Here is a 25,734-nt window from a genome sequence, read left to right as displayed (position 1 = left end):
AGTTCAGCAGTTAAGTACTTTCAACTGCCAATAATTAATTTTAAAAACAATGAGCCAAGTATTGTGGCATATATCTATAATCCCAGCTACTCAGAAGGCTGCAGAAGGAGGATCTCAAGTTGCCTGGGCAACATAGGCAGACAACAAAAAAAATTTTTTTTAAATAAAAAGAAAGAAAAAAAAGTAGGGGGAGGCTAGGAATGTAGCTCAGTGTAGAGTGCTTTTCCAGTGAGACCGACTGGGCCCAGGCGTTCAATAACCAGGATCACCCAAAAAAAAAAAAAAAAGTGTACATGTATTTGGGAGTATCTAGAGAAATTGCTTATCACTGATGATGGGACTATAACATGTATGGCTACCATGGAACAGTCTGGCAATCCCTCAAATGGTTAAGCTAAGATTATCAAATGACCCAGCAATTCTATTCTTGGGTAAATACCCAAGAGAAATAAAAACTTATGTCCCCATTATCACATGAATGCTGGTAACAACATTACTCATAAAAACCAAAGAGTGAAAACCACTCAAGTTTCTAACGGATAAATAAAATATTTAATTTTACACTAACAATAAAAATGAAGTAAGTATTGATAATGCCACAACATGAATGAACCTCTCCCAAAACATGCTAAGTGAAAAAAGCCAGTCATGAAAACCCAAAACTAAAATGTATGATTTCCATTTATATGAAATGCCCAAACAGGACATTGTAGCGCATGACTATAGTCCCAGTTACTTTGGAGAGGAAAGATCAACTGAGCCCAAGTGTTTGAGAGTATCCTGGGCAACACAGCAAGACTATATTTTTTTAAAAAAAAGCAAAAACAAAAAACAAAAACAGGAGCTGGTGTTGTGGCTCAGCAGTAGAGCGCTCGCCTAGCATTTGCGAGGTCCTGGGTTCGATCCTCAGGACCACATGAAAAATAAATAAATAAAATAAAGATATTGTGTCCAACTACAACTAAAAAGTAAATATTTTTAAAAAATACTATACATATGAAGTGTTCAGAATGGGCAAATACACAGTCATAGAAATAACACTAGGAGTAACCATCAATGGATATGTGGATCCTTTCTGAGTGATGAAAATGCTACTAAAATTAATTATAGTAATGGTTGTATAACTTTGACTATACTAAAAACTGTTGGTTTGTACATTTAAATTGGTGAGTTGAATGGTATGTGAATCATAACCAGTAAAGCTGATAATAAAAAAGACAGAAGAAAACATGGAAATTTTGGGGCTGGGGATGTGGCTCAAGCGATAGCACGCTTGCCTGGCATGCATGCAGCCCGGGTTCGATCCTCAGCACCACATACAAAAACAAAGATGTTGTGTCCGCCGAAAAACTAAAAAATAAATATTATAAATTTTCTCTCTAAAAAAAAAACATGGAAATTTTTAGATTACATCTTAAGAGTCATTTTAACCAAATTTAATTGCAGACTGTCTTAAAATTTTAAACTGTGAGGGGCTGGGATTGTGGCTCAGAGGAAGAGTGCTTGCCTTGCATGCATGAGGCACTGGGTTCAATCCTCAGCACCACATAAAAATAAAATAAAGATATTGTGTCCACCTGTAAGTAAAAAAAAAAATATATATATATATATATATATACTTAAAATTTTTTAAATATTTATTTATTTATTAGTTATTGGCAGACACAACATCTTTGTTTGTATGTGGTGCTGGAGGATGGAACCCGGGCCGCATGCATGCCAGGCGAGCGCGCTACCGCTTGAGCCACATCCCCAGCCCTTAAAAATTTTTTTTAAACTACGAGAAAAATCAAGGAAATCTGAACACTGAGTAGACAGATATTAGATGATATAAAGGGATTACTATTTATTTTTAAGTGAAAAAATATGATTTTTAAAAAAAAAGTGTCCCGAGCCAGGGACAGTGGCCCATGCCTGTAATCCCAGTGGCTCAGGAGGCTGAGGCAGGAGTGGCACATGCCTGTAATCCCAGTGGCTCAGCAGGCTGAGCCAGCCTCAGCAAGTGAGCAAGGCCCGAAACAACTCAGTGAGACCCTGTCTCTAAATATATATATATATATATATATATATATATTTTTTTTTTTTTAATGTAGCTCAGTGGTTAAGAGCTCTTGGGTTCAATCCCTGGTTACCCCCCCCCCAAAAAAAAGAGCATCCCTATATTTTAGGAACTGAAATATTTAGAGATGATGGGCTGTGGATATGTTTGGGGTTTGCTTTAAAACAATCTAAGAGGGAAAAGGAGTTGGTAAAGAGAAATCCAGTACACTTAAAGAGGTCATTCACAGTGCACTGGATCTTAATATCTGGAGTTCACTGCACTAATGGGAGCAAAAGCAAAGTCCCATGACAAAAAAACATTCCAGAGGACGGCTTAGGCAATGGTACCTTCAGAGACCACCTATGGAACAAAAATAGGAAATAAAGTTGGAAAATAATCAAGAACCTAATTATTGGGGGTGAGGTGGTACAACAGCTCAGAAAGCTGAGGCAGGTGGATTGCAAGTTCAAAGCCAGCCTTAGCAGCTTAGCAAGACCCTAAGCAACTCAGTGAAACCCTGTCTCTATAAAATCCAAAAAAGAGGTGGGGATATGGATCAGTGGTTAAGTGCCCGAGTCAATCCCCAGCACCAAAAAAACAAAACAAACAAACAACAACAACAACAAAAAAAAAAAAAACGATCATGAGTGCTTTGTATATCACACAAAGAAATTTCTATTTATTTAATACTGTGGAAAATGATGAGTTGATAGGTTTTTTTCATTTGTGTATATGGTCAGGGTTATATGTCAGACTAGGGTTTCAGAAAGGTTACTTTGGTGGCATCACAGCTAGAAGGGCGTAAGATAAAGTTATGGGGCCACTGTTACAATTCAAGTGAGTAACAACTGAGTGTGGACTTATATGGTGCAGTAGCAATGACAGGAGGGGGCTAAATACCAGGGTCTCAATGTATTAAAAAATAACTGGATGTGTGAAAAGAGGAAATGATTCCCAAATTTCTAATGCTTACATGGCCTGGTAGTGTCCAATATCCAGGAGAGTGAGAATAGAAGGCTTATGGAAAAAGGTAAAGTCCCATCTGCATTTTTTTTCAAATATTTATTTTTTAGTTATAAGTGGACACAATATTTTTTATATCTATGTGGTGCTGAGGATCAAATATATCCAGTGCCTCACACACGTTAGGTGAGAGCTCTATCTCTGAGCCACAACCCCAGCCCCCTCATCTGTATTTTAAGTCTTTAGTGTCAATACAACATAGTACTGGAAATATCTAACAAGCAGGCAAAAACTCAAGAGAGATCTAATTAGAGACGTAGACTTAACAAACATTTTCAGGACATATATGGTAGCTAGAACAGTAATAAATGACCTAACCACAAGAGAGCATGTTTGTAATCATTTGTACATCACAGGAATTTTACCCTACCTAAAAAGTTTCTCCAAGTTGGGTGTGGCAGTTCTTATCTGTAATCCAAGGAACAGGAGGCTCTGAGGCCAACCCTGACAACTTAGCAAGACCTTGTCTAAAAATAAAAATAAAAAAGAACTGGGGGTGTAGCTCAGTTAGAGCACCCCTGGGTTCAATACCCAGTAAAAGAAAAACATAAGTTCCCTCCAGCAAGGAGTATGTGAAGAATTAATTAATTTGGGAATGGGAATCGTGTTTGCTCAGCATGCTCTTATGTTCTGGGTTCCATCCTCAGCATCATTTTCTACTTTTTTAAGTACCAGGGGTACTCTACCACTAAGCTATTTTTTGTTTGTTTTTGAGACAGCTGTTGAACTGGCCTTCAACTTGTAAGTCCCACTGCCTCAGTTTCCTGAATAGATGAGATTACAGGCCTGCACCATCATACCTGGCTCTCAGCACCATATAATTTTTTTTTTTTTAATCAGGCATGGTGGCACATACCTGTAATCCTAGCCTGAGATAGGAGGATTCCAAGTTCAAGGCCAGCCTCAGCAATTTAGTGAGGGCCTCAACAACTTAAAATAAAAAATTAAAAAGGCTGGGGATTTAACTCAGTGATAAAGCACCCTGGGTTAAATCTCCAGTGGTAACCAGTAAAGGGAAAAAAAAAAATTCAACACACACCTGTAATCCTAGCAACTGAGAGGCTAAGGCAATACTGCAACCAGTCTTAGTAACTTAGCAAGCTCTTATCTCAAAATAAAGAATTTAAAAGGGACTGGAGGTGCTGGGGTTGTGGCTCTGGCAGAGCAATTGCCTCGCACATGTGAGGCACTGGGTTTGAACCTCAGCACTACATAAAAGTAAACAAAAAATAAATAAAGATATTTTTAAAAAATTAAATTAAAAGTACTGGGTATATGGCTGGTAAAGTGCCTCTGGGTTCAACCTCAGTACCAAAACAAGAAAAAAGAAGGGGGGAAAAAAGGAAAGTAAGAAAAAAAAAAAAAGTCAATTTGTTCAAGGTATACACATAAAGAGAAATGTGCTATATGCAGTTATTCTCCATAACTAAGACCCCTAATATATACTATGAATAGAAAAAAATTGGCTAAATATCAAGATTCTTTGAGAAAATGCATGCATACAGAGTATTATCACAACATAAATTCAAATTTAGCACTGAGCATTCTAGCAACCATGGCAAAGAGAAGGGATAGCCAGATGCACACCTAAAATCCCAGTTACCTGGGAAGCCGAAGCAGAAGAATCACAGGTTTGAGGCCAGTCTGGGAAACTTAGACCCTGTCTCAAAATTAAAGAAAGAAAGAAAGAAAAAAAGAAAGGGTTGAGGATATAGCTCAGTGGTACAGTGATTTCCTAGCAAGTTCAGTCCCCAATACCACCAAAAAGAAAAGGCCTGTTTTTCATGGGGGAGGGGGGGGATAGTCATTTAGCTTTTTATTTTTTATCTTATTTATGTTCCAAAGCATATAATTCACAGAGTTCAAGTTTTACTCAAACCACGTATTTATTCATTATGGCTTCTCTCTATGTGTCTGCACTTGTGCTTTTGTTTCATGGAACTATGCACTAAACTTTATAGCATGAACTGGGGCAACAGAGTTAGCAAGAATTTGACTGCTTTTGGGGCTGGAGTTGTGGCTCCGTGGTAGAGCGCTTTACTACCACGTATTAAGGCCCTGGGTTTGATCCTCAATACCACATAAAAATATTGTATCCAACTACAACTAAAAAGTAAATATTCAAAAAAAAAAAAAAGAATTTGACCACTTTTGTAAATATAACCCAGTGGAAGTGTCCATGTTGACCTGTCTGGCAGATGTCCGTAAATCTTGCCAGTTAGGCTGTAGAAACCTTACTTACCATACTAATTTCAATAACAGGTAGGAACAAGTTATACATGAAATGGAAATATTTTGTCATTAATTACCTGCTTTTTAAATAAATGAAGCACCAATTTTTAAAAAAAAAAAAAGCATAAATTCAACTATAAAAATGTATTTTTATACTTAAGAGTGAGGCTCAGTGGCAGAGCTCTTGCCTAGCATAAGCAAGGCCCTTGATTTGATTCCAAGCACTATGTAATAATAATAATAATAATAATAATAATAATAATAATAATTCATTTAATACAGTAAGAGTCATTAAAGGACTGGGGTTGTGGCCTGGTGTAGAGCACATGCCTGGCTATGTGAGGCACTGCGTTTGATATCCTCAGCACCACAAAAATGAATGAATGAATAAATAAAGTTATAAGGAAAAAAAGAGTCATTAAAGGTGGGTATGCTGGTGCATGCTTGTGATCCCAACAACTCAGGAAGCTGAAGCAGGAGGATCACAGGTTCAAGATCAGCCTCAGTAACTAAGCAAGGCTCTAAGCAACTTAGCAAGACTGTCTTGAAATAAAAAATGAAAAGGGCTGGGGATGTGGCTCAATGGTTAAATGCCCTTGGGTTCAATCCCAGGTAAACACCACCACCACCCCGCCTCCATCCCCCAAAAAAGAGCCATCAAATTTTTTTCTTTTTCCCCCAGTGCTGGGAAAAGAACCAAGGACCTCATTTGGCTAGATAAGTGCTCTACCACTAAGCCACATTCCCAATCCCATCAGAATATTCATAACAGACCACTATTTTAAAATTCTCAACCACTTTAGGGCAGGGGATGTAGCTCTCAGTGACAGAATGTGCACAGCCCTGGGCTCCATCCACATAGCATCAATCAATCAATCAATCACAAAACTTTGGGGCTGGACCAGGTTATGTGACTATAATCCCAGCTACTCAGGGAGCTGAGGGAGGAGGATAGCAAGTTCAAGGTCAGCCTGGACACCTCAGGGAGACCCTGTCTCAAAATTTAAAAACCAGCTGGATATGCCTCAGCAACTTATCAAGGCTAAACTGCCCTAAGCAATTTAGCAAGACAATGCCTCTAAATAAAATATAAAAAAGGGCTGGAGATGTGACTCAATGGTAAAGTGTCCCTGGATTAAATCCCTGGTACAAAAAAAAAAAAAAAAAAAAAAGCTGGCTGTAGTTCAATAGCAGAGCATTCCTGAATTCAGTCTTCAGTACCAAAAGAATAAAGAACAAAAAAAAAATTCTCCACTTTTTAAGAAATTCACTTCCAAAATGTACTTCTATGCTTTTTTTTAAAAAAAAAAAATTAACTTCTTCCAATACCTTAAAAAATAAAGGCTAGGGGCTGGGATTGTGGCTCAGCAATAAAGCATTTGCCTAGCATGTATGAGGCCCTGGGTTTGATCCTCAATACCACATAAAAATAGATAAGCAGGGCTGGGGTTGTGGCTCAGCAGTCGAGTGCTCGCCTAGCTCCTGTGAGACCCTGGATTAGTCCTTAGCACCATGTAAAAATAAATAAATAAAACAAAGGTAAGCCCCAGCCCCAGAGTTACTTTTAAAAGAATGAAAATTAAAAAGTGTGAGCTAAATGAGTTCATGGGGGCTCCCCTTGGCTGCATCACATCATGGCAGGAATGCATATGCATCACTGTATCCCAGTTGTCTCCCCTCTTTTCTTAGTAAAGCCATCAGGATTCAATCATGCAGACTCCACCCTAATGACCTAATCTAGTCACTTTCCAGACTTCCCCTCTAAACATCAGAAATTATGTTTCCAACTTTTAATATGATTAACATATGACTATGGGGATTAAACTCCTGCATTAGTTGGGGAAAGAGGCAAATCATATCTACATCATAGTAGCAGAATTATTATACTTGCTTTAATCAACGTCAGCACTGAATTTTCTCATCAGCAGATAGCACCTGATTAAATATATTTAATTTTTCCCTCTATTTAGACAATGTGGGAAAATAACACGAGTGAAAAAACCAACAAGGATACTGAAAGCTTCTATTTCTAACCAACAAGAATCGACCTCTTCAAGGCAAATAACTTGAAGGGATGGCTATACCATATACCCACTAAAACAGTATTATACCACCACTGCCCCAGATAATTCAAGATTTTTTTCTCAGGATTCATGTTTTGAGAACTGCCTTCCAAACATGTTTTTCTTACTGTCATTATGGCAAAGCTCCATATTTCTGGTGTGGAATCAATTTTGTTTCACTTTTTCATCTGAAGGTTATTAAGATTCATCTCTAAAAGACAGAATGAATCGGGCATAACTTTCCTAAGTTCATGTATGAATACATGACCAGTGTAACTCCATATCATGTACAACCACAAGAATGGGAAGTTATAATCCATGTATGTATAAAAAGTCAAAATATGCTCTACTGTCATGTATAACTAAAAAGAACAAATAAAAAATAACAACCACAAAAAAAAAAAAAAAGATTCATCTCTAGTTAAAAAAGTGAATAATCTGAGGGCTGGGACTGTAGCTCAGTGGTAGAGCACTTGCCCAGCATGTGTGAGGCACTGAGTTTGATTCTCAATAAGACTCCTAAAGCACAAGAAGCAAACTCAAGAATCAATAAAAGGGATGGTATCAAAAACTAAAACACTTCTTCACAGCAAAGGAAACAATCAAGAACCTAAAGAGAAAGCCTACAGAATGGGAGAAAAATCACTGCCACTACACCTCAGATAGACCATTAATCTCCAGGATATATAAAGAACTCAAAAAAACAAAAACAAAAACAAAAAAAACACCAAAAGTAACCCAATCAATAAATGGGCCAAGGAACTGATCAGGTACTTCAGAGAAGAAATATAAATGGTCAACAAATATATGTAAAAATGTTCAACAACTCCAGCAATTAGAGATATTCAAATTAAAACTATACTGATCCCAGTGGCTTGGAAGGCGAAAGCAGGAGAATCACAAGTTCAAAGACAGCCACAGCAAAAAGCAAAGGTCTAAGTGAGACACTGTCTCTAAATAAAATACAAACAGGGCTGGGGATGTGGCTCAGTGGTTGAGTGTCCCTGAGTTCAATCCCGTTACCGCCCACCCCAAAAAAAACTACACTGAGATTCCATCTCATTCCAGCCAGAATGGCAATTATCAAGAATACAAGTAATAAATAATAAATGTTGGCAAGGATGTAGGGAAAGTGGTACACTCATATATTGCTTGTGGGACTAAAATTCGTGCAATCACTCTGGAAAGAAGTATGAAGATTCCTCAGAAAACTTGGTATGGAACCAGTTACCTCACTCCTTGGTATATACCCAAAGGTATTAAAATCAGCATACTAAAGTGATGCAGCCACATCAACAGCTCAATTCACAATAGCTAAGCTATGGAACCAACCTAAGTTCTCTTCAACCGATGAATGGATAAATAAAATAATGATGTATACACATGATGAACTATTACTCAACCATAAAAAAGGATGACATTGGGCTGGGATTGTGGCTCAATGGTAATGCACTTGCCTAGCACAAATGAAGCACTAGGTCCGATCCTCAGCACCACATTTAAAAAAAAAAAAAGAATGACTTTAAGACTGGGTTGTAGCTCAGTGGTAGAGCACTTGTCTAGCACATGTAAGGCACTGAGTTTGATCCTCAGCAACCCAAAAAATACAACTAAAAATAAAAAAGAAAATGACTTTATGACTTTTGCTGGTAAAGGGTGGATCTAGAGACTATCATGCTAAGTGAAATAAGCCAATCCCAAAAAAACAAAGGCTGAATGTTCTGATATGCAGGTGCTAACACACAATAAGGAAGGAAAGGAAGACTAGAAGTTTGGTGAATTAAGCCAGGTACAGAGTGGCGCATGCCTGCAATCCCAGTGGTTTGAGAGGCTGAGACAGGAGGATTGCGAGTTCAAAGCCAGCTTCAGAAATAGTGAGGCACTAAGCAACTCAGTGAGACCCTGTCTCTAAATAAAATACAAAATAGGGCTGGGGATATGGCTCAGTGGTTGAGTGCCCCTCAGTTCAATCCCTAGTACCAAAAAAAAAAAAAAAAGAGAGAGAGAGAGAGAGAGAGAAATTTGGTGAATTTGACAAAGGGGAATGAGGAGAAGGGAAGGGGGATGGGAACAGGAAAGAGTAGAATGAATCAGATATAACTTTCCTATGTTCATATATGAATACACCACCAGTGAAACTCCACATCATGTATAACCACAAGAATGGAATCCTAGAATAAATTATACTCGATGTATGTACAATATGTCAAAATGCACTCTACTGTCACGTATATCTAAAAAGAACAATTTTTTTTTTTTTAAATAGAAAGATTCTATAATAGGGGCTGGGAGGATAGCTAAGTGGTCATGCTTGCCTGGCATGGACAAGGGCCTGATTTGATTTCTAGCACAAGGAATGGAGACAGCTGTAATAGAGGTAAAAAGTATCCTTTAATGGGTTCAACCATAAGAATAATCAAAAAAGATGTTTCCCCATGCTGTTTAAATATACTTGGAAAAGTGTAAGGCATTATTTTTAATTCATAAATACAATACTGTATTGACTTTTTTGGTTTTTTGGCAGGGCTATGGATTGAACCCAGGACTTTGCACAGGCTAGGCAAGTGCTGTACCGCTGAGCTGCAACTTCAGCCATTTTTATTTTACAGGATCTTGCTAAGTTGCCCAGTCTGGCCTTGAATTTGTGATCCTTCTCAGTAGCTAGGATTACAGGTCCACACCACCACACCTAGTTTGAACTGAGAAAATTAACTGCATCTATGAAGTTCTCACAGTCATTTTAGAAGTGTTTTATCTTCATTTCTAATCCCAAACTAACTTCTTGGGATTATCTCTCTCAATACTAGCACCATTCCCACCCTCCACTAAAAGTAAAGCAAAAGCTTCTAGTATAAGAATCAAGTTCTGGGCTGGGGATGTGGCTCAAGCGGTAGCGCACTCGCCTGGCATGCGTGCGGCCCGGGTTCGATCCTCAGCACCACATACAAACAAACATGTTGTGCCCACCAAAAACTAAAAAATAAATATTAAAATTCTCTTTCTCTCTCTTAAAAAAAAAAAAAAAAAAAGAATCAAGTTCTACCAGGCTTGGTAACACACACCTGTAATCCCAGTGACTTGGGAGACAAAGGCAGCAGGATCACAAGTCCCAGGCCAGCCTCAGCAATTTAGTAAGAAACTTAATGAGACTCTAACTCAAAAATAAAAATTAAAAGGGCTGGGGATGTGGCTCACTGGTTAAATATCCCTGGGTTCAATCCCCAGGACTGAAAAACAAACAAACAAAACAAAAAACCACCTCTTAAGTTTGATTTTGATTTTTCTTAAAACCCTGTTTTCAAGCAACCCTCTTAAGACCTCTCTTTGGGAAGGTTGGCTTCCTGTTCAAAAATAAACTGCTACTTTACTAAAAAACAAAAACCAGGGGCTGGGGATGTGGCTCAAGTGGTAGCGCGCTCGCCTGGCATGCGTGCGGCCCGGGTTCGATCCTCAGCACCACATACCAACAAAGATGTTGTGTCCTCCGAGAACTAAAAAATAAATATTAAAAATTCTCTCTCTCTCTCCCCTCTCTCACTCTCTCTTTAAAAAAAAAAAAAAAAAAAAAAAAAAAAAACCTCCACTTTCATAGCTTCAAGTATCTTCCAAACTGGTCTAAGATCTCAGTTAAAAGGCACAGGCTTTAGAGTTAAGTAGTCTGGTAGTACAGCTTTATATTTCAACTTTCTATCTGAAGACCCCTGGAAAAAATAAATGAGCTCTGTGTGACATGGCTTCTCTATATGCTAAATGCAATTAACAGTAATAATCTCATGGGAGGATTTTTTTTTTTTTAAAGAGAGAGTGAGAGAGAGAGAGAGAGAGAGAGAGAGAGAGAGAGAGAATTTTTAATATTTATTTTTTAGTTCTCGGCGGACACAACATGCTTGTTGGTATGTGGTGCTGAGGATCGAACCCGGGCCGCACGCATGCCAGGCGAGCGCGCTACCACTGAGCCACATCCCCAGCCCTCATGGGAGGATTACTCGAGATATTCTATGTAAAGTATACAACACATAGTAAGCATTCAATGATACCTCACTACTGTATATAGTACTAATAGCATATATATGCAACAGATAACGGCATTCCACATTTTACCGTTTTAAGTGTTCATTCTAATTATTCACATATTGAAGCACTAACCCCATACGATAGTAGAAAGTGAGGCCTTTGTAATTACGTCATGATGGTAAAATCGCCAGATAGGATTTCTTTTTTTTTTTTTTTAAGAGAGAGTGAGAGAGGAGAGAGAGAGAGAGAGAGAGAGAGAGAGAGAGAGAGAGAGAACTTTATTTATTTTTTAGTTCTCGGCGGACACAACATCTTTGTTTGTATGTGGTGCTGAGGATCGAACCCGGGCCGCACGCATGCCAGGCGAGCGCGCTACCGCTTGAGCCACATCCCCAGCCCCAGATAGGATTTCTTTATAAGAGAAAACCAAGACTCAGGTTTGGCTCAATGGTAGAGCCCATTCTGAGTACACCCAGCACCAGCACCACCATCTCTGCCTCCAACCCCCACAAAAGAGGAAAAGAGCTAATCTCTCTCTTCTGTTTTGCCATATGGAGGATGACCCAAGGAGAAGTTATCAGCACACCAGAAGAGGATTTTCAACAGGATCTGACCATGGTGAAACTTTGATTTCTTTTTTCTTTTTGTATTTTTTGAGAGAGATACTTTTTTTTAATATTTATTTTTAAACTTTGATTTCTAACTTATACCCTCCAGAACTCTGAGAAATAAAATTTCTATTGTTTATAAGCCATATAGTCTACAGTAATTTATTTTAATAGCCTGAACTAAGAAATAACTTTTTTTGTTGTTTTTTTGTTTTTGTCACTACTGGGGACTGAACTCCAGGCTCTTGTATGCTAGGTAAGTATCCTCCTACTGAGCTAAACCCCAGCCCCAAACATTTTTATATTTCTTAATTTAAAAAAAAAAAATCATGTGCTGGGTGCAGTAGTACATACCTATAACCCCAGAGGCTTTGGAAGCTGAGGCAAGAGGATTCCAAGTTCAAAGTCAGCCTCAGCAACTTAGCAAGACCCTGTCTCTAAATAAAATACAAAAAAGGACTGGGGATGTGGCTCAGGGGTTGAGTGCCCCTGGGATTCAATACCCAGTACCAAAAAAAAAAAAAAAATCATGTAAATGTGCTAAAAGTAGACTACTTCTGGACACAGTGGTACCTGCCTGTGATCACAGTTATTCGGGAGGTTAAGCAAGAGGATCACAAACTCAAGGTTAGTCTGTACTACTTAGCAATATTTTTCTCAAAATAAAAAGAAAGGATTAGGGATGTCAACAGTAGGTAGACTGCCCATGGGTTCAACCCCCAGCATCACAAAAATAAATAAAATGAATAAAGTGGACTACTTACTATACATTTTAAATACATTATTAACATGAATTTCCTGATTCTCATATAGAAAGATTATTAAATAATATCACATGCTTGCAATCCAAACTAAAATTACTCTTCAGAAGCATATTAGCATGAACTTTAAATAATAATTTCTCATCTCCCTGAATAAAGATGAAATTTAATTCTATGTTGACAGAACACAGAGGCTTAATCTCATCCCCGCCAAACCCTGTATTGGGGTTATTAAAACCAGAGGTACTCCACCACTGAGCTATAAAGCCAATCCTTTTTTCTTACATTTTTGAGACAGGCTTAAGTTGCTAAGGCTGGCCTTGAATTTGGAATCCTCCTGCCTCAGCCTTCTGAGTCTCTCAGATTATAGGCATGTACCACCTTTCCAAGCCTACTCAGACATTTATAGCTGTATGTGTAACAATCCAAAAGCAGTTCAGGAACACAAAAGAATTAAAATATTTAAATGTAATCTCCCAGAGGATGGAGATCTATAGTCCTAAAACTCTGAATTTTGTACTCTTCCTGTTATTTTCCCATAATTAGATTAGCAGAGGTGAATCGAGTTGTGAACCTCCTTTATTCTCCACTTGTCTCCCCCATAGACAAGTTCTTATGGAACTTTAGATTAGAATCACTAACACTAAATTAGCAAGAGGGAACAGAACATTTTATCATGATGGATAATACTTATCAACCTAATTATCATTCTCTAATTGGCCTTGAAGCTTTAAGAACTTTGCTTTTCATAAACATTTATAATTACATCAGTAACACTTATACCTCACATTTCTATATTTTTAAATTCAAGGGTTGGTAATGTGCTCAGTGGTACAGCACTAGCCTACTATGCATGAAGCTCTAAATTCAATTCCCAGTACTACAAACAGGAAAGAGTTGGGAGAGGAGTAAAGCTAGGGTCAACAGTAGGTAGAGTACCCCTGGGTTCAACCCCCACAAATACCTGTGATCAACTGTACTTGGAAGGCTGAGGCAGGAGGATCATAAATTCAAGGCCAGCCTCGGCAACTTAATGAGACCCTGACTCAAAATAACAAAGGGCTGGAGATATACCTCAGTAATAGAGTACCCAGGTTCAATCTTCAATATCTCAAATAAGTAAAATTCACACAAAAATTTTGATAAGCCTTAGTGCTAACACACAATGGGGAGTGGGGGGTAGAAGTATTTTGGATTAGACAAAGGGGAATGAAGGGAAGAGGGGATGAGACAAGAAAAGACAGTAGAATGAATCGGACATTACTTTTCCTATGTTCATATACAAACATACAACTGGTATAACTCCACATGATGTATAACCACAAGAATGGGAAGTTATACTCCATGTATGTATAATGTCAAAATACATGCTGCTGTCATGTAACATAACTAAAAAGAATAAAAGGGGCTGGGGTTGTGGCTCAGCGTAGAGCCCCTGCCTAGCATGTGCAAGTTCCTGGGTTCGATCCTCAGCACCATATATAAATAAAATAAAGGTATTGTGTCCAATTACAAACAAGAAAAAAAAAGAATAAAAAATGTTTAAACTTTTTTATGAAAATCATTCATAAAAGCTCTAAGGTTATCAACATCCTACTACTTTCTCTTCTAAACTTATCAATGTCCTATCTACTATTTTCCCTCAGTACCTATAAGGAAGTGCCTTTTCCTACATTACTTGGCCTTTGATGAGTAGTCAATAAACACCATTTACTAAACAAATCTCTTTAGAAAGGAGAATCAACATGGTGAAAAAAGTTTAATTGGGGGGGGGGGGGGCCAAGCCTGGGGTTGTAGCTCAGTGGTAGAGCACTTGCACTTGCCTAGCATATGTGAGGCACTGGGTTCGATTCTCAGCACCCGCATACAAATAAATAAAATAAAGGTCCATTGACAACAATATTTTTTTTTAAAGTTTAATTAGGATGACAGGGTTTAGCTTAACAACGGGGGTGCTTAGCATACAGGAGGCCCTACATTAAATCCCTAGCACTACCAAAAAAACAAAACAACAGACCACACACACACACATATATTGATATATATATATATAATTTATATATATTTATACATATATATAAATTAGGACTCAAATCCTTCATTCCAATAAGAATTAATCCTCCTTTTATCAAATCTAAGACAATGATTCTGGTATTAAAAAAAAAGATTTCAATGAAAGATTCTCTTAAAATTAAATCCTATCTATCATTGGCTGATGGCAACTTGTGATTTCAAAAAAAGATTTCATGGATTCTAAGACACACTGTAGCTCAGTGGCAGCACACTTGCCTTGATGAACAGGGTCCTGAGTTCAACCCCAGCAAAACATGCGCATAGGGACGGACACACAGATACACACACAGAGAAAAGGAAAAAAAAAATCTGTCATGTTTGCTTTGAAATTTTAAAAAACAAAAAACAAAACTAAACTAAATGTCATTTAGTGTCAAACCCTTGGACTTAAGCTATTTCCATTTATAATGTTGCTAAAACTCAAGGTAAATTTTCAAAGCTCAAAGTTAACTGACAAAACCTTCATGTGGGGGGAGGGAGGTTATTATAATTTTTAAACTGTTCAATTCCTCCAGGCACAGTGGTACACACCTATAATCCCAGGACTTGGGAGGCTGGGACAGAAGGATCACAAGTTCAAAGCTAGCCTTAGCAACTTAGCAAGGTTCTAAGCAACTTAACAAGATCCTCTGTCTAAATAAAATGTAAAAAAAAAAAAAGGGCTGGGATTGTGGCTCAGTAGTAGCGTGCTTGCCTAGCACATTCCAGGCCCTGGGTTCAATCCTTAGCACCACATAAAAATAAATAAAAAAATAAAGGTATTGTGTCCAACTAAAAAAAAAAAAAAGGCTGGGAATGTGGCTCAATGGTTAAGTGCCTCTGGGTTCAATCCCTAGTATCCTCCCCCGCAAAAAAAGTTCAATTCTGTTTTTCAAATTGCCTATTCAAATCCCTTAAAACAGGCTTTTTTTTTTGCAGGGGGCAGGGGGAGTACTGGTTATTGAACCCTGCCAGGGCTTTGCCACTGGGCTGCGTATCTTCCCTTTTATTTTTAAGACAGGGGTCTCATTAAGTGTCCCAGGCTGGGCTCCAACTTTTAACCCCTTGCCTCACCTCCTGAGAGGTTGAGATTTTAGGGATGTGCCACCACACCAGGGTTAATCAGGGATTCTTTTTTTTGTTTGGTATTGGAGACTAAACTCAGGGATACTCAACCACTGAGCCACATCCCCAGCCCTATACTGTATTTTATTTAGAGACAGTGTGTCACTGAGTTGCTTAGCACTTCGAAGTTGCTGAGGCTGGCTTTGAACTTGTGATTTCCTGTCTCAGCATCCCAAACCGCTGGGATTACTGTGCCTGGCTAAATCAGGGATTTTTAACCCATGAGTTAATGGCCTCAAAATCTATACAAATTGGCTTACATGTACATTTTTTTTCCTGAGGATAGAAACCTATCAGTTTCTCAAAAGGATTCGTATGGCGTTTAAGAATTGTTGCAACTACATTTTAAGAATTACACAGTAATTAAGTGTTGGGTCAGGTGTGGTGGCATGCACTTGTAATTCCAGCAACTCAGGAGGCTGAGACAGGAGGATCACAAATTGAAAACCAGCCTCAGCAATTTGTGATACCCTGTCTCAAAATAAATGTAAGGGCTGGGGACATAGCTCAGTGGTAAAGTATCCCTGGGTTCTGGGTTCAGTCATCAGTACCAAAAACAAACAAAAAAAAAGAGTGGGGCTTGAACTTTGTGGTGTCTGTAATCTCAGCTACTTGGGAGGCTGAGGCAGAAGTTCCAAAAATTCAAGGCCAGCCTGTGTGCAGTAGTGCACTCCTGTAATCCCAGCAACTCAGGAGATGGATGACAACTTTGTGCCCTACCTCAGCAACTTAACCAGGCCCTAAGCAAGTTAGAGAGAACTCGTCTCAAAATAAAAAAATAATTAAAAAGGGTTGGGAACGCAGCTCAAGGGTAAAGCACCCCTGGGTTTCCCAATACTAATAAAGTTCAAGGTCGGCCTGGGCAACTTAACAAGACCCTGTCTCAGTATAAAAATATTCTTTAAAAGAGCTGGGGGGCTGGGGATGTGGCTCAAGCGGTAGCGCGCTCGCCTGGCATGCGTGCGGCCCGGGTTCGATCCTCAGCACCACATACCAACAAAGATGTTGTGTCCGCCGAGAACTAAATAAATAAATAAACATTAAAAAAAAAAAATTCTCTTTAAAAAAAATAAAAATAAAAAATAAAAGAGCTGGGAATATAGCTCAGGGGTACAATGAGCTCCCTAGGTTCGATCCCCAGGACCACATACACACAAGGTTCCCCCTACACCCCCTGAAAAAAACCACAAGAATTAAGAATTATTATTGCTGGGCGAGGTGGCACATGCCTGTAATCCTAGCAGCTCAAGAGCCTGGGGCCGATGGTAAAGGAGAGGCAGAAAACAGATTATTTTATCCTAGAACAAATGGAGCCTAGAGAATATGCATATTCCTTTATTTTAAAAAAGTGTGTGTGCACGCACATGTACAGAATTGAAGAGTTTGTTATTCTGATAAGGAAGTACTCCTATTAGGGAAAATTTTAAGTATTTAACAAATACTTTTTGTCAGTTGGGGTTTTCTAAAAATGGAATGCATCTATTATTTCATTATCTCAGATTACTGAATAAAATCTACAGAAGTTACCTATGATATTTTAAGTTTTTCTTTATTATCTAAACTTTTATGTTATGAATATGATGAAAGGCACTCTCATTTCTGACTATAATCTCACACTATCATGCTTTCAGATAAATAATGTAGGAATTCCAAGAAGGTTCTATACCAAATCATTCACACTTCATTGTAATCATCATCAGAAGGTATTTGAAAAGATAGTTCCTTTTAAAGGGGAGAAACTACTGCCTTGATCAACAGTAACATAATAAAAATTCCAGCTTGCTCCATAGTATCAAAATGAGCTCAGGGGTGTTCTCTATGTCCTAAACCATCAACTAATAGAGGAAAAATTCCAAGAAGCAAAGAAATTCAGATATTCCCTCAATAACATCAAGAAAAGGTGAGGGCAGGATTTTATAATATGCAAAACAGAAGAAACTACCTTTTCCCATCATACATTCATTGCCTCCAAAGCTAAGAATCAGTTTAGAGGTACTAAAAAAGTGAAAAAAGGATGAATCAAAAAACAAAAATACTAAGAAACAGTATAAGTCTCAGTCTCCACCACAGTTCCTGTGGTGCCAACCACTGCATGGTGAAAAGATGTTAGAAATCTACTAACACCTAAAAGTTAAAGAAGTTATACTCTGAGAATTTTAAAGAATGATTGGCAGTTATCCAAACAATTATGTCCAACAGAAAAAAGAATTCAACTTGAAAATAAATTATACCAAATGTTCAAAAATTAACAACATTTGATAAGGGAGAAGAGTTGTACAAAAAGCTCTGTGCCAACTTTTAACTGCAGCTGTAGTGGAACACACTAAAACCCTTGTTTTAAGACAAAAGCAGTGGAATAAAAAACAATGACCATAAATTTAAATTTGCCTTTTTTCCAACAAAGGACGAATGAGATAAAAGGCAATACAATAAAGGACAAAATAGAAGAAAACATTATTGAATAAATTTTCATACAAGACTAAAATATTCATACGTTTTTTATAAGTTAAAATTAAAGGTAAAAGAGTGGGCTGGGATTGTGGCTCAGCGGTAGAGCACTCTCCTAGCACGGGCAGGGCCCTGGGTTCCATCCTCAGCACCACATAAAAAAATAAAGGCATTGGGTTATGTCCATCTACACCTAAAAAATAAATTTAAAAAAATAAATAAATAAAGGTAAAAGGATTGGGGATGTAGCTCAGTAGAACAGCACTTGCCTAGTATGCACAAAACCCTGACCTGGGTTCATTGCCCAGCACCACAAATAACAAGAATTTTCAGTGGGGCAAGGTGGCACAAGCTTATAATCTCAATGGCTCAGGAGGCTGAGGCAGGACAAGTTCAAAGCTAGCCTCAAAAACTTAGCAAGGGGGGCTGGGGATGTGGCTCAAGCGGTAGCGCGCTCGCCTGGCATGCGTGCGGCCCGGGTTCGATCCTCAGCACCACATACAAACAAAGATGTTGTGTCTGCCGAAAACTAAAAAAAAATAAATTAAAAAAAAAAAAACGATTATTAAAAAAAAAAAAAAACTTAGCAAGGCCCTAAGCAAGTTTGTGAGACCTTGATTCAAATTAAAAAATAAATTAAAAAGGCTTGGGGATGTGGCTCAGTGGCTTAAGCACCCCTGGATTTAAAAAAAAAAAAAAATTCCACACATTTTTTACACTTCAGAATTAAAGGTAAAGGGGCTGGAGGTAGTAGAAAGGCAAGGCACTTAGATCCACAGTACAAAAACAAAAACAAAAATCAAATTTAAGGTAAACACTCTCAAAGGCTAATAAATCTAACACAACAAAATAGGAAATTTAAGCTATTCATTTTTTTAACTTTTTTTTTTTTTTTGGTGTAGATGAACACAATACCTTTATTTTTATGTGGTGCTGAGAATCGAACCCAGTGTTAGTGCTCTACCACTGAGCCACAACCCCAGTTCAAGCCATTCTTTTTTTTTTTTAATATTTTTTAGTTTTCAGCGGACACAACATCTTTTTTTTTATGTGGTGTTGAGGATCGAACCAGGGTCGTATGCATGCCAGGCGAGCGAGCTACTACTTGAGCCACATCCCCAGCCCCTCAAGCCATTCTTTTTTAACAGGACTGAAATTAAAAAGCCTTTGTTTTAAATCAGCGTATATGCTACAAGGAACCCTTGCATACTACCAATTCCAAATTGTGAGTGAGTTTGTGTGTGTGTGTGTGTGTGTGTGTGTGTGTGTGTGTGGTGCTGGGGATTGAACCTGCAGCCTTGTGCAGGCAATGCAAGCACTCTACCAACTGAGCTATAACCCAGCCCCAAACTGTGAGGTTTTTTTAACCACACTACAATTTGCAACCCATTATTTTCTTTCACAATTTTTTTTTTTAACAAAATTGCATTGGAGTAAGATTATTCTAACTAGTACCCATTTGCCTTAACCATCAGTTATTCCAAAGACTTTTTAAAAGTTAAAACTTTATCCATTGAAGTTAAATAATATTTTGCTGAAAATGCTTTTATAAAAAAAAAATTCCGTTTTGTGCAAAAATATTTCCAATATCTATAAATAAAAATTTATATTTAAAAGTAGAGTGTATGGGGCTGGGGCTCAGTGGTAGTGCGCTTGCCTAGCATGCGTGAGGCACTAGGTTCAATTCTCAATTTATTTTATAAATAAATTCAATTTATTTTATAAATAAATTCAATTTATTTTATAAATAAAATAAATGTCCATCAACAACTAAAAAATTTTTTAAAAGTAGAGTGTACCTCAACATGAACAATGCAATACCTTTTCCATTTGCCACTAATAACTTGCACCTTTACTTAGCAATTTTAAATTCCTGCATCTGAAAAATATAGCATGTGTTGACAAATATACACACATACATAAAGTGTAATTTATATTCACAAAAAATGAAGCAAACGGTAGGAATATCACTGTTACATAATATTCTAAAAATGCGTTTTTTACTAGGTGTTCCTAGTATCATGGTGTCATTATTAAACAGTTCCATATCAATACTATCTTCTACAAAGTTGACCCAATTTAAAGCCTGAAACTAAAGCTTCTACCTTTAGAGAAGGGTAGAAAACAAGAGTTAAGTAATTGGTTAAGTCCTAAAAATACACATCACAACTACATGACTAAGATACTCATTTAAAACCTGTGCCAAGATAACCCCTCCCTTCAAAACAAACTAAAACTGACTCACTGGCCTATTTCACTTAATTTTGGAAATAAAAAAAATAAAATAAAATGGATTCCTAAGTACTCATTTCCTCTGTCTTGCCACCAAAATTTAAAAATTCAAATCCTCAATTTGGGATTCCTCCCTGCAAAAATGCTAAACCCCAAAACAAAAGAAAAACTACCTCCAAGTCATCTACCTTGGAGTTTTTAGAAAAATACTTTGGATTCCAGAATAATTTTGGAAGCACTGTTCTAAAATCACAGGAAACAATAGAAACAATGTCTATGGTCTCTAAGGAGCCATCCCACCCAGAGAAAACCATCTCACCTGCGATACTTTTCATCTGTGAAATGACTCCACTCGCTGGAGTTCTACCTGAGCAAAATCTTTCCATTTTGTTTCCCTAAAGTGGGAAACTATCAATCTCCCCTCAAGACACGTTCCACCCTTTGTGGGTGTTTCTACATGAAGAAAAAAAATGCTAGTAAACTTGATGGCGGGGTGAGGACAAAGGGCGTTTTTAAAGAAGCACTGACTGAGGTAAATGGAGAATGAGGACAGAAAGAAGGCTAAAGTTCCTTCAAGTGGATAATGGCAAGACAACGCAAGCACCTCTTTTTTAAACCACCCCTAGGGTCCTTTATTACAGCACACTGGAATGCAAAGTTGGAACTACCACTATCCAAGAAGCCCAATGAAACCTCAAAATGTCAGGGCACTGGCAGCCTCTGGAATGACAGGCTAATTCCCCTCCCCCCACCCCCCACCCCCAAAAAAAGAAAAGTCCAATCCAATAAGTGCAGGTCACCCTGCCCTCTGGGGCAGTTCCAGCCTGCGCAGGGAGAGCTCTAATGGGAGATCAAGAAAAGAAAGACCACCTCTTTCCACACACCCTCAGCTGGGGAAACAAAGACAGCCCTCCTTCCCCTGTAGCCACTACCCCAGCCGGAGAGACTTTCCTATTTCCCGGTGCAGTCTGGCCTCCCGCCCCCGCCCCATGACAAAGAAAAGGCACTTGGTGAGCAAGGCCTTCCTGCCTCCACGGATGGGGGAGGGGGCTACGAGGCGAGAAGCCCCCTCCACGCACCCGCGCTCACACTCTCCGCCCCGAAAACTGCCCAAGGCGGGGAGGAACCGAGGCCTCGGCAGGGAAAGCCGGGTCCAGGAGGGGGTGAGGGTACCTTGAAGTAGCCGCCTTCGTAGAGGGTGTTGGGGGGTCCGAAGATGGCCACCTCCCAGTTGTAGAGGTCGGACTCATCCACCAGGGTGATCCGGAAGCCCTCCACCGGTTCCTCCTGTAGGGATTTCAGCTCGAGCATCAGGGCCTTCTGCGAGCTGGTCATCTGCTGCTGGGCCATCGCGGCGGCGGCGGCGGTGCCGGGCCGGGGCCCCAGTCCTCGCGCACCGGCCGGGCCGGACCAGGCCCCTCCCCTCCGCTCGCCCTCGGGACTGGCCGCACGGGGCCCCGGTCTTCACACACCCGGCGGGCCGGACCAGGCCCCAGACGGCCCGTGGGCCGGCCCGGTGTCCTCACACGCGTCGCGGGTCGGGCCGGGCCGGGCCCTTCTCCTCACACTCCGGCCGGGTGGGGGAGGGGTTGAAGGAGTTGGGGGAATCCGCTCCCGGTCCGGGGCCTCCCCCCCCCGGAGGGGGCCTCTACTTGGGGGGGGGGGGGGAGAGGAGGTGGAAGCCGAGGAAGGCGGCGAAGGGCCGGCGATGGTGAGCGGAGGGGGCCGGGCCGGCCCGGGAGCGCCGCGCTCGCTCGCCCTCTCGTTCGCCTCGGGGGCCGCCGGGGCCGAAGGGCGCGCGGGGCCGGAGGGGGAGGGGGAGCGTGGCGCGCGGGGGTCTCGCGGCAGCGGCGGCGGCGGCGGCTGCGCGGGGGGAGGGGCGGAGGAGGAGAACGAGAGCGCCTCTCGCCGCGGGAGCGACGGAGCCGAGAAGGAGGGAGGGAGAGAGGGAGGAGGGGCGCGCGCCAGGAGGGGGGCGGCTCTTGGCGGCTGGCGGCCCGACGCGCGTGCGCGCGCCCCTCCCTCCCCCGCCCGCCCGCCTGCCTGCCTCGTCCTCCTCCCCTCCTCCCCTCCGTTCCCGGCTTCCATCCCTCCCGCCCGCGCGGTGGCGGTGGCGGCGCTTTGTGACGCCGGCGCGTGTCCCCCGCCCTTAAAGGGCTAATGGCTGTAGGAGCCTGAGGGCGGGCGGTCGAGAATCGCCTTGGCCCCAAAGGGTCGGTTTTGTGGCTTGGCGCCGCGGTTCCAGAGGCGTGTCCCGTAAGGGACTTTCAGGTCCAAGAGCTCTCAGTGACTTCCCCCAACGTGTATTCACCGGCCTCCAAACAGCAGTCCTAGGACTAGTCCTAGGACGAGCTCTAGTCCTCTACAGACCACCTCCAACCCCATCCCACCCCCGCAACATCCAGTCTGCAGTCCCTGAACTTAGTAGGTGCTTGAATAAGAAGGACTGATAATATGGGTCATAGCGATGGGAACAAGATTTCCCAGCTTGAGGTTGGGGTTGGGGTTCAGTGGAAGAGTGCTTGCCTGGCAAGTGTGAGGCACTGGGTTCGAGTCGCAGCACCACATAAAAATAAATAAAATAAAGGTATTATGTCCATCTATTTCCCAACTTCTCTCCCAACTTAATCTCCCGCAGATCCAATCTCCTGGCCTGTGTGCCACTGGGCAAATCACCCATCTTAGAGAGGGCATGTTTTCAAAAGAGAAAAGGCAGGAAGGCCAGTTCCTGCTTCCCTTAATAACTACAAAGAGGAAGTTATGAGGAAAGAGAATTAAACTAAACCTGGTTTCCTGGCCCTTCTCAATGTGCTATGGGATGGACAACTGCTCTGCTTATCCGGGTTTGTAAAACTACTGAGATTGGACTTTTGACACCCATCCCCATAATTCTTTCAGCTTGATTGTTCAACCTCCAACTCCTGAGGTAATCATAACTGAAGTAAAATGTGGAGACAGGCTTCAGTCCCCATTATTTAGAATACTCCTTTCTCTTGGACTGGGATTGTGGCTCAGTGGTAGAGTGTTTGTGTGAGGTATTGGGTTTGATCCTCAGCACCACATAAAAATAATAAAGGTATTATGTCCATCTACAACTAAAAATATATTTTTAAAAAAGAATACTTATTTCTCTTAGAAAAGCATGTGTTGTAACTGTGTGAACCCTTTCCCAGAAAAGTCAGCATACTGAGAGTTCCATTCAATTTTGAGATCACAGAGATCTTGGTTTCAACCCTGGTTCCACCACTTATATTAATTATACCTAACACAAGCAATTGTAATGATTAAATGAGATCATCTATGTATGGCATTTAGCATGGTGACTGGCAAGTGATCCATAACTAGGAGCTTTAAAGAACAGTATAGTTATTTTGTGGATACCACTCTTCATTTTTTTTAATACACTTTATATTTACAACAGTTTTAAATTTACAGAAAAAGTGAGAAGACAGTAGGGTTCTCATGTACCTGGCACCTAGTTTCCCTTAATAACATATTAGTGTAGTATATTTATCACCAATATTGATACATTATTATTAATGTATTATACATTATCATTAATGTTCATGCTTTATTCATATTGCCTTAGTTTTTGCCTAATGTCCCTTTTCTGTCCCAGAATTCCATCCAAGCTACCAGACTATAGTTTTCATGTTTCCTTAGACTCCCTCTTGACTGTGACAGTTTCTTAGACTTTTCTTGTGTTTGATGCCTTGATACTTTTGAAAAATATTGGTCAAAACAATTTTGTTTATAGTAGGGAGTGTACTGGGGATTGAACCCAGGGAAACTTTACCATTGAGCTCTATTCCCAGAACTTTTTGTTTTTATTTTGAAACAGGACCTCACTAAGCTGCTGGGTTTGAACTTTGTTCCTCCTGCCTAGCCTCCCAAATTGCTGGGATTATAGGCATGCACCACCACCTCTGGCCTCAAATGTTTTGTAGGTGGTCCTTCACCTGGGATTTGTGATAAGACTGGGGTTATGGGTTTTAAGAGAAAAAATCATAGAGATAAAAATGCCATATTCATCATACCATACCGAGGACACATGATAAAGCAACATGACTTAGCACTGTTGATGTTGACCTTGATCACCTGGCTGAAGTAGTAAGTATATCAGGTTTCTTCATTGTAAAGTATAGTTTCATCCTTCTTCATCATTCTATACTGTACACTTTGAAAGAAAATCAGTGTGCACAAATCATAAAGGGCCTTTCTCTTTTATTTCTTTTTTTTTCTTTCTTTCTTGGGTTTGTTTGTTTTCAATGAATGAGGTCTCCATACTTTAAACATTCTCTAACCCCCAGCCTTACCTACCATCTAGGTCTTTTTTTTTTTTAATATTTATTTTTTAGTTCTCAGCGGACACAACATCTTTGTTGGTATGTGGTGCTGAGGATCGAACCCGGGCCGCACGCATGCCAGGCGAGCGCACTACCGCTTGAGCCACATCCCCAGCCCCCCATCTAGGTCTTGAGACCAAACTCCACTAGAATTAGAGCTCTTGTCAGAGGAAGGGAAGTGTTGGGCTGGAGATGTGGCTCAGTGTAGAGAACTGTCAGGCCCTAAGTTGGAAGCTAGTAGGGAGAAGTGTCTTCCTATTCAATGTAACTCTCCTCCCAAAATAATGATGTATGCCTTATTCAGCTTTCCAGTCCTCCACCAATTTAGGGACATGAAGATTGCTGACCTGGAAACGTGGGAGATGGTGTTGACACCTTTAATAGCAAGGTTGTGAGTAGACAAATAGGCAGAAAGTTCATCTTCAAAGCATTTCACCTATATGAAATCATAGCCTCACCCTGATCTATACAATGATAGCTCTCTCACCTAACCCACTTGAATATACATCTGCCACCCAGACCAGAAGCTGTCCCCTGAGTTCAACTCACAAACTCATACTAAGTATCCACTATGGACATGATCCTAAGCTGGAAGGCTGGCAGCTTAGTGTGGTAATGAGTTTTGTACTCAAGTCTTTCCCAATTCTCAAGTCAGAGGAACTGCAATTCTACAAAACTAGCTTAAGTAAAACATTGCCTATTGGTAGGCTGCAACTGTGTCTTATTCATCCTTGTATTTCATGAAACCAGCACACAGTGTGACACAAAGTAGACACTAAGTAATTGTTC

The 25,734-nt window shown here is 40.2% G+C and overlaps 1 protein-coding gene across 1 annotated transcript in view; it reads right to left on the bottom strand.

The window, feature by feature from the left end:
• Ube2r2 (ubiquitin conjugating enzyme E2 R2) overlaps positions 1 to 22,418 on the bottom strand; it is a 104,798-nt gene extending 82,380 nt beyond the window's left edge. Inside the window, exon 1 of the mRNA XM_026387938.2 lies at positions 21,773 to 22,418. Coding sequence (XP_026243723.1) covers positions 21,773 to 21,949 — 177 coding nt within the window. The 5' untranslated portion in view covers positions 21,950 to 22,418. The remainder of the gene's footprint in view (positions 1 to 21,772) is intronic.
• Positions 22,419 to 25,734: the final 3,316 nt, after the last annotated feature.

Source organism: Urocitellus parryii, chromosome 4 (genome assembly GCF_045843805.1).
Source record: "Urocitellus parryii isolate mUroPar1 chromosome 4, mUroPar1.hap1, whole genome shotgun sequence".
Classification (NCBI taxonomy): Eukaryota; Metazoa; Chordata; class Mammalia; order Rodentia; family Sciuridae; genus Urocitellus; species Urocitellus parryii.
The sequence above is the reverse complement of the archived record's forward strand: the minus strand, read 5'-3'. Positions and strand labels throughout refer to the sequence as shown.